The following is a 13,239-nucleotide window of genomic DNA, read 5'->3' on the forward strand; positions in this document are numbered from 1 at the left end:
CCATCATTTCTGGAGTGGAACATTGGGTGCTTCCCCGTGCTTTCGCGGCGCTTTGCTGGAACAGTCCATTTCCAGGGATTTTACGGGCTGGCCGAGACAGCGTGTTCGGAACAAGAGGCGAACGGAGGCGCGGGGCCGGGGCTGGCGGCGGGGTGGGCGGAGCGCTCGCTCCGGACTCTGCACAACCACCTTGACCTTGAGCGGCCGCCGCCGGCCCAGCTCCTTCCCCGAGGCGGCAGGGCCGAGCTCCGGCCGGACTCTGGAACCCAGAGAGGGACGGGGGAAGGGATCGGGGCGGAGACTTCACTTCACAGACGCCAAATCCGTCTGTGAAGCAGTTCCTTCTCCTCTCGGCAAAGTGAATCCTTGTAATTCTTGGGAAGGTGGGGGGAGGGGGGGGGACGGCTGGGGTGAAGGAGGAAAGGGCTCACGAAAAAAGCGTGAGAAACTCAAATGCCGAAAAGTGGGCGCGAGTGAGAAAACCCGAAGGGAGGGAGGAAGGCTGAGGGCGAACAATTGGGTTAAAAATAGAACTACAGACTCCTTCGGACTCGCTCTGTCCAGCTCCACCCCGGGGCCGGCCCCGCCAGTGACTCCGCTCCGCGCGACATCCGCGCGGCCAGGCCCCGCCCCGCTCCGAGGAGCGGGTGACTGACAGGGGCGGGGGCGGGGCGTCGGGCGTCTACGTCACCGCGCTGCCCTGCGCCGCCGTCGCCGCCGTAGGGGTTTTCGCTGACGCACAGGCCCCGCCCCTCCCGCCCTCTTTCCCTCACGGCCCGGGCGCGGGGCGGAGAGGAAGCGTCAGTCGGCCGGACCGCGGACCTGTCTGCATGTAGTCGGGCTCGCTCGCCCCCCTCCCGGGAGCCACGGCCTCATCGGCAGTAGCACCCAGCGACGGAGGAGAGCGCCATCGGCGGGCCCTCGCGGTGCCCAGTCCTCGCGGCGCCCGCCCCTCTCGCCCTCGGAATCGGCCCTACCCGCCGCCGCTGGCGGAGGCGTGAGGAGAGACGACGGGCGAGCTCCGCGAGCAGCGTTAGCCGCCGCCGCCGCCGCCTCCGGTCCTCCCTCCGCCTCCTCCCCCGCTTCCCGAGCTCCGCCGGGCCCCGGCCACGCTCGGAGCGCCCGCGGAACAAAAGAAGGGCCCCCGCGGCGGCGGCAGCAGCAGCGCCACCTCCGCCCGCGGCTCCTTACCCGCTCCCGGCCCGTGGCCGCGGCTCCCGGGCGTCCAGCTCGCCCGTCCTCAGGCTTCGGCCCGGCCCCACTGCGCCGGCGTCGCGCGCAGGCCCGGCCCCGGCCTCCTGCTCACGCGGGTGAGTGCGGGCGCAGCGGGAGGGCGCGTGCCGGCCGGGGTCGGCCTCGGGGGCCCTGGAACCCCGGCGCGGCCTGAGCGGGGGGGGGGGGGTCGCGCATGGCGGCCCCCGGCGGAGGGGAGCCCGCCGGCCGGCCGCCTCAGGAAACACAAAGACGGAGGCGTCATCCTGTCGTCGTGGCCGGAGGCCGGGCGCCCCCGGCCCGCTCGCACGCGCACAGTCGGGGACAATAACCCGGCTGGCGCGCGGCCTCCGGGGCTCGGGGCTCCGGCCTCCGGGCCTCCCCCCGCGGCGCCCGACGTGGGCAGACCTGGGCCGGGAGAGACAAAGGCGGCGGTGGCGGCCGCGCCCCCCGCTCGCCGCCCGCCCTCCCCCCCAACTCTGCCGCCGCCTCCTCCGGGAGCCGTTGGGGCCGGGGTCGGGTCGGGCCCGCGGGCTGAGGGGCCGGCCGGCCTGCCCGGCGGGGCCGCTGTTGTGCATGACTCAGGAGTTTTTGGAGAAGGCCCCGACCGTCGGGCTGAGCGAGGCCTGAGCTTTTTTGGCCAAGGGTGCGAGGCCAGCGGGGACCCGAACTCGTTCCAAAACCCGCGGGAACGTGGGTGAGGGAGCCCTCTCTCTCCTGGCGTTTGAGTTTTTTTCCCCCCAACGTCGCTGGCCTTCCTCGCCCAAGATCCCTTTTCACGAAGGAAATGGAGCGCCTTCCCCTTTGTTTCGTGCATTTAGGCTGGTGAACGTGAAGTCCTCTGCTGTGTTTTGGGAAAGGCCCCGCGTTATCTTTATCGAACGAATGCCTCCCAAGAATCTGGTCTAAGGACCTAGAAATGTAAAGTAATATAGATCACGGAGCCCCCTGTTCTTAAACCAGGCATTCAGGTAATCCACAAAAAAAAAAAAAAAAAAGAGTAGGATTTTAGAACTTTGGGGAAAGCACTGCAATTTAATCTTGAAATTTTTTTTTTTCTTTAAATGGGCCTGAAAAGGAATTTGTTTGTAGTTTTTCCCTATTTTCTGTCTCTTGAGGCCCGGTATTAAGTTTGGCAAGGAGCCTTTTAAAATCACACTAATGTATTCTTATTTGGTAAGGAGGAAACTGAGATAGGGAGTGAGGACTTGCCCAAGGTCACTGGCTGGGCTAGAAATAGATTAGAGGCTAGAACTCAGGTATCAACTTAAGGTGAGTGGGCATTCTTAACATCTTCTGGCATGTCTAAATTCCACAGATTTCTTAAAAGTTTTTTGTTGTCTTTTGTTTGTTTGTTTGTTTTTTTTATTATATTTGAGGCTGAAGAGTTTTCAGTTGCATGCCCAGGTTTTGGAGTTTTGTTGGTTTGTTTTTTGAAGCTATGGGTTAAAAGCCAAAACTAGAAAAAGAAATGTTTCACTTATACGTGATAGAGCTGACACATAATGCTCAAGTTTCTATCAACTTTAAAGGTGCTAAATAGTGGTACTGTATTTTTCTAAAACATTGCCAAGCAGGAGGAAACCACAGTACCTTATAGCAAGCTCTCCCTCCCCCCGCAAGAAAAAAAAATTCCCACTAAACATTAGTATTTTTTTCTGCCTTGATGCTCTCTCCACTGTGCTTGGTTTTTATAAACAACCCTGGCCATTTTGGCTTCGTGCGTGATTAATGATGCCTGCTTGCATCTTTTAGATTGAATTTGAGATTGTTCTCTAACCCTCCCTACATTAGAGAAAAACTGTAGCAGCCTACATGATCTTTTTTATTTGTTTTCTTATATTAGATGTATGAAGGCTGCATCCTTAGGTTTTGAGGTTGTGTAGGAGTTGGCAGGCTCTGGGATATAAATAGAAGCTGATTTCAGAGGCCCCTGTTGACTAGGCTTTATGTGAGATCCTCCATCCAGCTCGGCCTGTCACATTGCAGCCTTGTGACAGGCTGAAGCGCCGCCCATGTGATCTAAGCTCCTGAGAAATATTAAGGCAAGCGGTGCACATGTGATGGCATTTAAAAGCTGGCTTTCTAGGGGGGAATAGATGAGAAGCCATCTAGAAGCCATATACCCTGTTATCTCAGATTTGAAGACTATAGTGAATTGAAGGTAGATGTGTTTATTGTTTTCTGAAGAAGGAAAGGTGGAATACTCCGCATGTCGAAGTGGATGAAATCATTGGATGAGATTTCCCCCCCCCATTTTATTTACATAAAGATGATTTTAAGAATCATATTGACGAATGTTAATGTTTGTTGTCTCAAATTTAAGCCAATTTGCTTGTAAAGCCACTATCAGATGACACTGCAAGTTTGTATAGAAAGTGAGCTAGCATAATTCTTAAACTGGGCTCAAGGAATGGCCCAACCTTTTTTTTTTTTTTTTTTTTTTTTAGGATAAAGCTTCACATACTTAGGGTAGAGGGCATGCAAATAAATACATAATTTATTATTTGAAGCATTTTTTGCACATATGCACAAATAATCAGCTGAAAGTGTTTATTAAACTTCATAAAGGATTTTGAAATGTTTACACTACTCTGCTCCAAAATGAGTCAGCTAAATTCCACTTACTATTTAAAGAGACAGTGTCAACTAAATTAATACTATTAATACTATTACTATTGTCTGAAGTAAATTGTGGATCTTGGTCACTCTCCATACAAGCTTGATTGGCTTGAAATATTTTAAAGCTTGAAAATGGTGTCTTTTTTAACAAAAGTAAAGTTTACTATTTAATTGGGGAGAGTAATTGTCAGGATTTGGCCAGGCCAGAATTTTAGTCCTCTTCCACCCTTTTAAAAAATAATTTTGTTAATAAAAATTGCGAATAATGAAGACATTATTTGTAATATTTCCTTAAAAGAGTGTATTCTAGAAGTGGTAGTTGGAAAAAGCCTTATGAAATTCCAGAAGATGGCAAGCTGTAACTTGAAGTACTTTCCTGCACTTATTTGAAATGTTTGTAACTTAATAAATCATAAGTGATCTTGTTATCAATAGTAAGGTACATTTAAATGAGTGACAAGTTAGAGCAAATGATCTGTGCTTTTGTTTTTTTATAAAATGTTAAGTATGCTTTGTACATTCATACAAATTAATAGTGTGTGTTTTATCTTAACTCGGGAAAATTCACTAAACTTAGCAAAATATTTGTGCTAATTTTATTTTCTTTATATATTTGTGCTAATTTTAATAAGACGTGCAAAAAAGCAAGAGTATGCTTTCTATATAAAGATTTTTCTGGTAACCTAGCATTAAATATTAACTATTACTAAAGGTTGTGTGTTTATATTGCTTTACTTTCTTTGCTTTAATGAATTTAGCTTGAAAAGATTTCATTTTCTGGTATGAAGAAGGCAGACACTTGTTAAGTTTCAAGAGATAGTCTTTAGCTGAGAAAGCTATGGCTGATAATGTGTGCATTGCAGGTTTCTTAGGCACTGACTTTAAAAGTATCCAGACGCAGATTTCACACCTCAAATGTAGAACATAAAAGCATAAGCATCTGACCCCCTGAATTCTTAGAGCTTCACTTGTTGATTCCAAGGTAACAGGAAAGGCCAGGTCATCTACCAGCTCCCATTTCAGTTCTCAGAATTGTTGAATCACTAGTTGGGCCCAAGCATGTTCAGATGTTTTAAGAAAACTTTAGAGCTATATCTACTATACAGCTAATTTAAAGAATCACTACACTAGTAGTTCTCAAGTGTCAGTAATTAAGATTGTAGGTTTTACCCATTTGCAAGTTTCATTTAAATATTTTTAACCAATGTAAAATATTTTTAACCGTTGTGCAAGAAAACAGAAAGGAACTTAGATATCAGTTGCCCAAATTGATATAAATGTAATTGTGATATCAGACAGAGTGACCTTTTCAGAAATTGAAATAAATACATTTTAATGTTTAATGGTAGAATCTTTTTGCCTAATAATCAACCTATGTGAAGTCATTATAGGTCATTATTTATCAAGCTATAAAACAATTCCTTTCATGCCCTTTGTTTGATAAAGGCAGCAAAATATTCATGTTTTTCTTGCCCTACTTTTTTAATTTTGGCCTTCGTTAGAAATAAACTTGATGTTTAGAAAAACTAGTGTCCATCGTATACTAATTTAGTGATTTTACTTTAGTTACATGCTAGTTTCTAAAATTTTGTTTTTGTTTTCTTTATAGCAGAAAAATATGGCTCAGGAGACTAACCAGACCCCAGGGCCCATGCTGTGTAGTACAGGATGTGGCTTTTATGGGAATCCTAGGACAAATGGAATGTGTTCTGTTTGCTACAAAGAGCATCTTCAGAGGCAGCAGAATAGTGGCAGAATGAGTCCAATGGGTAAGTTGTTTCCAAGGAAAAACCCATTTGAAGAATTGGTGAACAGAAAACATAGAGCCAAGAATTGGGGCTTAAGACCAAGAATGAATGCTGAAAGCCCAAAGAGAGAAGACCTAAGAAAAGTTTGAAATTAAAGCAACAGCCAAAGTACTTGGTATAACTACATCAGGAATAAATGACTATCAACGAGCATCTTGACTAGCTTTGTCATTTTTCTATTTGAGTTTTTGTTTCATACTTTTATTCATTGGATATGACTTTTTAATATATTTTTTTTTTTGGATACTTAAGTGTAAGAATCTGCAGCACAATGAAAATGCTTAAACCACTAACTTAATTAAATGCAAGTATTTGTTACTTATTAATAGTCTTGATACTGATTATAGTATTGCTTTGTTTCTTACAAATCCTTTTTTTTAAAAATAGGGACAGCTAGTGGTTCCAACAGTCCTACCTCAGATTCTGCATCTGTGCAAAGAGCAGATGTTAGTTTAAACAACTGTGAAGGTGCTGCTGGCAGCACATCTGAAAAATCAAGGTAAGATTGAGCATTTCAGAGTTTTTATGGTAATAGGAAGAAATTAAGATATCTGTGCTAGCCATACAATTTTAATTACGTGTTTCTATATAGTAGTAAGGATGTTAACATATCAAATGCCCTTGGCTTTGCATCTGTTGCACAGTCGGGAATTTCAGAATCTTTTAATGTATGATCTTGTAGGTCATTGAGTAAAAATGTACATTATAAAGCACTCTATACCATCACCAAGGATGCTGTGTTGAGAATGCTGTGCTTTTATTTCCTTGTAATTGAGGTTAGAGTTTGTAAGGAGTGAGGCTCTGCAGACTTAGTGTAATGCCACACAAGGCATTTTGGCAAACTGCCCCCTTTTGCCCTTAAACATTACAGGCACAGCTCAAAATTCTTAGTTGGCTATTAATAAAACATCGTGACTTATACAGATATGCAGCCTTGAATTGAGCCATTTATCAAATTGCTTGCTTTTATTCTCAACCATTTTTGCTGAGCATCCAGTATTCTTTTAAATTTTTAGATTATTTAGCTCCATTTGATATGTTGGAAATAATATATAATTTGAAGTTGAACTGACAGCTTATCTCACGAAGAAGTACCCTTAATATCTTTAAAAATGTTTGCTTGAACTCAAATAGAAATGTGCCTGTGGCTGCCTTGCCTGTAACTCAGCAAATGACAGAAATGAGCATTTCAAGAGAGGACAAAATAACTACCCCGAAAACAGAGGTGTCAGAGCCAGGTATGCATTTTGTTTAATACTAGTTCAGTTCTGGACTTGTAGTATGAGAAAGGGTTGGTGGGGGGATATGTTCCTTCCCATTGAAGGATCAAAGAAGGAGAGAGCTAGAAAATACAGGCCAAGCAAGAACCACTCTCTTTAGAGAGTATAAATAAAATAGTCATTCTATTCTCTTCTTTCTTCTCTGCCCATCCCCACAACCCCCTATACCAATAAATTGGCAAAGTCTATAATCTGGAGATTGGAAGTATTAAGAATTTAGTGAACTTAATATAATGTATTACTGTCATATTTTAAAAGTATGTAAATCATTAGACAAGGTATTGTTCGTAAACCTGGAAAAATTTTATGTAGATTAAATTTCAAAATTGAAAATTTTTAGGTCAAAAGCAGTAACTTAATATTGTCAACATTGTAGAAAATATTCAAGCAATAGAACATATTTAACACTAAAACTTTCAAGTTGAAGTGTAGGATCCCATATTTTGTGAGAGTTTAAAACTCAGTATGGAAAGGCATTTTTTTGTTTTCTTTAGTGATTTTGAGTCAGTGCTTAACTTCTATAGCAACCATGAATAAATACTCTAAATGTATTAACCAGAAAACTGACTTGTTTGAATTATCTGTGCTGGGCCTAGAACAAGAATCTATGTATATTACAGTTCACATATTTTATTTTTTATCAATTCATTATTTCCTAGTAGTATTGATTGAACATAATATAAAGCTTTATGGAAATAATGTCAGTGAATATATAATCTCTTTTGTAGGCTAGCTTTTTCTAACATCACAAGCTTATGTGAACTACATTAATCTTAATTTATAAAATTAAAGTGAAAATTTATAAGTTGAGCAAGTGAATCCATATTTGATATTTTGAAATGAGTTCTATCCTTCTGAAAAAGTGGACCAAATTTGTGTGTATGTGTGTGGCTTTTAAGGCAGGGGCAGGATGTGTTTTAAACATAAATTAGTCTGGCCTTAACAGTTTTCTTCTGGGTTAGATCTGTAGCTAGTCTATATTTATTCTCTTAGTGCAGGGGTCTTCAAACTACGGCCCGCGGGCCACATGCGGCCCGCAGAGGAGTCTGATCCGGCCCGCCAGGTTTTTTGGGCAATGAGCGCAGCCGAGGTGTTACAGTAGGAATTAGTAGTTCATATAGTCCGGCCCTCCAGCTCTCTGAGGGACCGTGATCTGGCCCCCACTTTAAAAAGTTTGAGGACCCCTGTCTTAGTGGGAATTCTGTAATTCATGATTTTTCTGTCTTTTTCTATATCATTTTTTTTTTTAAACCCTTCTTATCTTTATGGAACCTCTGTTTAGTTTTCAGGTGTGGCTCAGGAAATGGCTATCACTCTTCCCTATCCCCAAACTATTGTCATTCCACCAGGAAAAATTATAATATGGTTGTCATAGTAGATTGTTAGGAATAAGTAATAGATGGAATATTCTGTTAACCTATTAATCTCTCTGAATAAATTACTAATGCAAATGAGTTATGCATTTGGGAAGAATTTTTAGAATAAGTTGTACCAATTGGCTTGTCTCTAGAGTTTGGACTTAAGGCTTCTAGCATTGGTGCTGGCCTATTTTAGGCAGTAATTTTAGCATTGCATACATTAATTTGCTATTGTTGACGTTTGGATCAATATTAAAACTCAATTTATATATGTAGTTGAATTTTATAAAAGTATAGTCAAATTTGGTAAATGGCTAGTGGTAATATGGGCTTAACTGGAGTAATCTGCAGTTTTACCTTCATATTGACAAATTCTGTTGATTTCATGTTGGCAAGTGGACTTTTAATAAAAATATATATATATATATTTTTAGTTTTGTCCATAAAATCCTTAACAGTCTAAAGTCAAAACTGCACAAGTACTTGTCCTAAAGACAATGTTTGCTAATCTTTCAAAGGAAACTTAAAAAAAAGAAATCTTCCAGATCTTCTGAATAACATTAAAACACTTGTTATAATGGCAAAATAATTATTGTGACATTTTAGGATCTGAAGATGGTGATTAATAATTTGGGTTTCACTTGTCAAAATTTGCTGGTTTTACTACACAATCTTTCTTTTTCTGTAAGTCTGAAACCAAATGGACATTTTAGAGTCAAGAACCTTAGAAGTTGTTAACTTTATTTACTTAATAGTAATGAATTTCAACAGCCCTAATTAAGATGTTTATATGTAGGCAACTGCAACATGGAAAAACACATAGCATGTGGCCAACATTTCTTAGGTCTTCAAAAACTTTTAGAATTGGGGTTTCTTAGTACTAGCTAGCTGCTAAGAGAAGTTTAAAAGAACTATGAGTAGGGTGATAATTTTATAAAATTTAGTGGAACAAGTGGTATGTTGGTTGGCAAGAAATTCTTATATTTGAAAGTTCTTATATAAAAGTAAAAATTCCTAGGTGTTTTTATTTTTTTCAGCATAGCTAATTGGTTAATTAGCAGTCAGTTGAATGCTTGACAAATTTCTAATTTGTACCCTTGTTTTTCAGTTGTCACTCAGCCCAGTTCATCAGTTTCTCAACCTAGTACTTCTCAAAGTGAAGAAAAAGCTCCTGAGTTACCCAAACCAAAGAAGAATAGATGTTTCATGTGCAGAAAGAAAGTTGGCCTTACAGGTATTAAACAACATAATAAACTGTATATTTTACAGCTAGGGTTCACCAAGGAGCTCCTGGTCTCTTCATAAGGGACTGATCTTACAAATAAAACAAAATCTTCCAGATCTTCTAAATAAGACAATAAAGCACTTGTTATAACGGCAAAATAAATAATTGTGAAATTTCAGGATTCCAACTTTCAGTAATAGAAAGTTTCTAGAATGGACTAGAAAGGGGGATAGTGGGAGGAAGTCTAGTTTGATTTCCATTTGTCTCCCTAATCACATGAAATCCTTTTAACTTGAGGCCTTATGAATTACTTTATTTGATTGATAAAAATACATTCCTTTTGATTCTTCCCTTTGTTCTCCCTGAAAAAGGAAGTAGAACTAAATAGTGCCTACTTTGAGCCAGGCATAAAATATTCTAGATACTTTTTAGTTGTTTTGTTTAATTGGTTGTCTTTCCTTTGTTTTCACATGAAACATTACCTAGTTAACATACAGTAGGAGGAGGATTTAAATCCAGGTCATTCTGATTCCAGAGCCTGTGTAATAATTACCCTGTGTGATATCTATGGGAGTCTGTGGAAGAATAGTTATTTGAATTTCTCACCATGTCAAAGGTGGTTTAAAAGCTGTTTCACAATTTAAAGTGACAGACTTTGTCGTGTTGCAAAGAGCCATGAAAGCTGGTTCCTTTTTTCTTTTCCTTTTAATTGCTACAAGTTCCCAAGTGACCCTGCTTCCTCTTGTGTGTACAGGGTTTGACTGCCGATGTGGAAATTTGTTTTGTGGACTTCACCGTTACTCTGACAAGCACAACTGTCCATATGATTACAAAGCAGAAGCTGCAGCAAAAATCAGAAAAGAGAATCCCGTTGTTGTGGCTGAAAAAATCCAGAGAATATAAATTACTTCTTGTGAAGAGACTGAAACTTTGTTTTTATTTTAATATATCGTAGGAAAACATTAAAGAGCAGATGCATGGCCATTTTTCTTTGATGTTCTCCAGAGTTTTACTTTATACTACTTGTCTGTCTTATAATTGATATTTTAGGATGTTTGGGTGTTTGTTACAGGCAGAATTGGACAGATACAGCCCTACAAAATGTATATGCCCTCCCTTGAATAAAATTGGATGAAATCTGCATATCAAATTGAATTTCACAGATAACAAGGACAAAATTTAGTTCCCACGTGCCAAACAAAACATGAAATCTGCATGTTTGCAGCATATCTGCCTCTTGGGAATGTATCAAGGTATAATCTTTGGCTAGTGTTATGTGCCTGTATTTTTCTAAAAAATGGTACACCAGAAAAGGACTGGCAGTCTACTTCTACCATAGTTAAACTTCACTGTTAATTTCCACATGTTCTTTGGAAGCAGGAAGAAGGTGATAAAGAGGATCAGACCTTTCCACAAAACTAGTATTTGATGCCACATACAAGCATGGCTAATTGGTCTAAAAGCTGTCAAATAAAGACATTCTGTGAAAGGTAAACATTGCAACTGGTTATAAGAATAAAACCAAGCAACAGGGTCTGGAGCTGTCTTTGAAGCTTATTGGCCTGCACCAGAAGATTCTGCATTACTTATTGCTTAAAAAAAATGTGTAGCACAGAACTGCACTAGGATTAATTTGTTTACAAGAAGAAATTAGAACTGCATTTGGTTTTCACATACAGCAGCTCTGTTGAGTAACATGCATCTGAATTTTAAGTTGCAAAGGTATCTGAACAGTTAATTTTTCATGTGCATCTTTTGTTGAATGTTTTGGTTGAAGAATGAATGTTTAGAGCTTTTTTAAAAGACTTCAGTTCTTACTGTAACTACCCTTCTGCATGGAGAATCATAACCAACATGGCTGCAGTAGACTTCTTACCTAGTGGTATCCAGCACCACTTGCAGAGGGCTGCTTTATCATTAATTGTACTTGGGTATAGGACTAGTGTTCTTGGGTGTGTTGCATGGGCTGCATTATTTACAGCATTGTACAATAACAACTAGAAGAGGCAGTATACTTCATTGATGCTTGTCTGGTAATATCACTTCTGTGTTATAATGGAAGGTTTTCTGTGTATGAAACTTGTGTTTTTTATGTATAAATGAGTATAGTTAGATTAGTGTTGTGGTAATGCCTGTTTTCATCTGTAAATAGTTAAGTATGTACACAAGGCACTACTTCTGATTTATTGCAGTGTTCAGTCTTAGTTTTACTTTTGTTCTTAAAGCACTCAATTTTGCTTTCAAATCTTTGTACCTTAGTTCTGAGTTAGATTTGCAGATGTGTACAGATAGTTCATATTTATGTATTGCACATAATCATGCTATTCAGCATCGATGCTATATTGTATTATGTAAATAATAAAAGCCATGTACAGAGGGAAACTTCCACTTGTTCATTGGGTTTTTAAGCCATAGTTAGAAATTCTATAGGGGGATGATTAGAAAAGGTTTCAAATTCAACTTTTTAGTTGCATATGTAAACTTTGCATGGCTGTTGTTTTGTTTTTGTTTTTTTCATTGCCTTCTCAATGTGTTAAAATGAGAACCATGAGATGAGTTTTGTAAAAAAAAATAAAGTATGGTTACATAATGGGCAACTGTCTGAAGAAATGTATAGGCGAAGAAATGTATAGGCTATTTTAGGATCTTAAAGAGTCTTAGCACTTAAGAAGAAGGAATGATATTTGAACAATCAATGGTGTTACCCTCCCCTCCCTTTTTTGTTTATTTTATAGATAACACTTTAGGCATGACAATTAGTACAAAAAAAAAACAGGTATAGTTTTGTTTCACTTGTTTTGGTTCTAATGTAAAGATGGGTCCAAGAGTTTGCTCTTGAAGGTGTCATAAAAGATAATAAGAAATAACAGTGACATATTCTGACCTTGCCTAGGGGGTAACTGAAGCCAAGGATAACCATGGCTTTTCAGTATTGGAGTTTGACTATCATTTGTCATAGTTCTTTGGGTGTTATGCGACTTCTATTTTCAAAAGTATTATGACAAGATAAGGATAGCATCTCCTGAAATATGAAGGGTACTGAAGAATCACAGTTTAGTACAATTAAAGGTTTAAAAATATGACCTATTTTCCTCCTCACTGCTACCTCTTGTTAACATTTAAGATTTTCATATCAATGTGGTATGGGGGGGATAAAATTTGGAAGGTGATCGACCTTTGGACTTCATCTATAAAGGTCACTGAATAAATGTTTCCAAAATCAGTTTTTATAAGAAACTGAAGACAAATTTGATCTTATAGGATTTAATTTGTCAGAAGCATTGAAAAGGAAACCCAAGTTTGTAAGGCAGCTAGGAAGATTTAATTCTATATAAACTTGTATTCAAACGTTTCTTTTTTTAAATATATATATATTTTTTATTGATAGGAAGGGAGAAGGATAGAGAGTTAGAAACATCGATGAGAGAGAATCATCGATCAGCTGCCTCCTGCACACTCCCCACTGGGGATGTGCCGGCAACCAAGGTACATGCCCTTGACCGGAATCGAACCCTGGACCTTCTAGTCCGCAAGCCAACGCTCTATCCACTGAGTCAAACCGGTTTTGGCTCAAACATGAATGTTTCTAAGGCAAGACTAAAAAGGGGATTTAACTTTGGTGTATGTACACTGAGATACTAAGCATTTTAAGTGTGTCATATTTCTCAAAGATACCTGCATAACCTCCAAAAACGTTTTGCTGGGACAAACCATGGTGACATGAATTAGCTATA

The 13,239-nt window shown here is 40.3% G+C and overlaps 1 protein-coding gene across 2 annotated transcripts; it reads left to right on the plus strand.

Moving 5' to 3' along the window:
- Positions 1-658: 658 nt before the first annotated feature.
- ZFAND5 (zinc finger AN1-type containing 5) lies at positions 659-12,102 on the plus strand. 2 transcript variants are annotated; one of them, XM_084899569.1, is made up of 6 exons: positions 659-1,310; positions 5,444-5,603; positions 6,030-6,141; positions 6,777-6,880; positions 9,389-9,514; positions 10,260-12,102. In XM_084899569.1, the coding sequence occupies exons 2-6, from the start codon at positions 5,453-5,455 to the stop codon at positions 10,406-10,408; spliced, it is 642 nt and encodes a 213-aa protein (XP_084755695.1). In that variant the 5' UTR covers positions 659-1,310; positions 5,444-5,452; the 3' UTR covers positions 10,409-12,102. The 2 variants fall into 2 exon arrangements, with proteins under 2 accessions (XP_084755695.1, XP_084755694.1); XM_084899568.1 differs by lacking the exon at positions 659-1,310 and adding an exon at positions 1,671-2,183.
- Positions 12,103-13,239: the final 1,137 nt, after the last annotated feature.

Source organism: Pipistrellus hanaki (assembly GCF_964339955.1).
Source record: "Pipistrellus hanaki genome assembly, chromosome: 11".
In the NCBI taxonomy this organism is placed as follows: Eukaryota; Metazoa; Chordata; class Mammalia; order Chiroptera; family Vespertilionidae; genus Pipistrellus; species Pipistrellus hanaki.

Bases quoted from the DNA above. Each gene is read 5' to 3' on its own strand.
- ZFAND5 (XM_084899569.1), top strand. From the start codon at position 5,453: ATGGCTCAGGAGACTAACCAGACCCCAGGGCCCATGCTGTGTAGTACA. The intron at 5,604-6,029 runs GTAAGTTGTTTC...TTTTAAAAATAG, and splicing joins TGGCAGAATGAGTCCAATGG to GGACAGCTAGTGGTTCCAAC. The intron at 6,142-6,776 runs GTAAGATTGAGC...GAACTCAAATAG, and splicing joins AGCACATCTGAAAAATCAAG to AAATGTGCCTGTGGCTGCCT.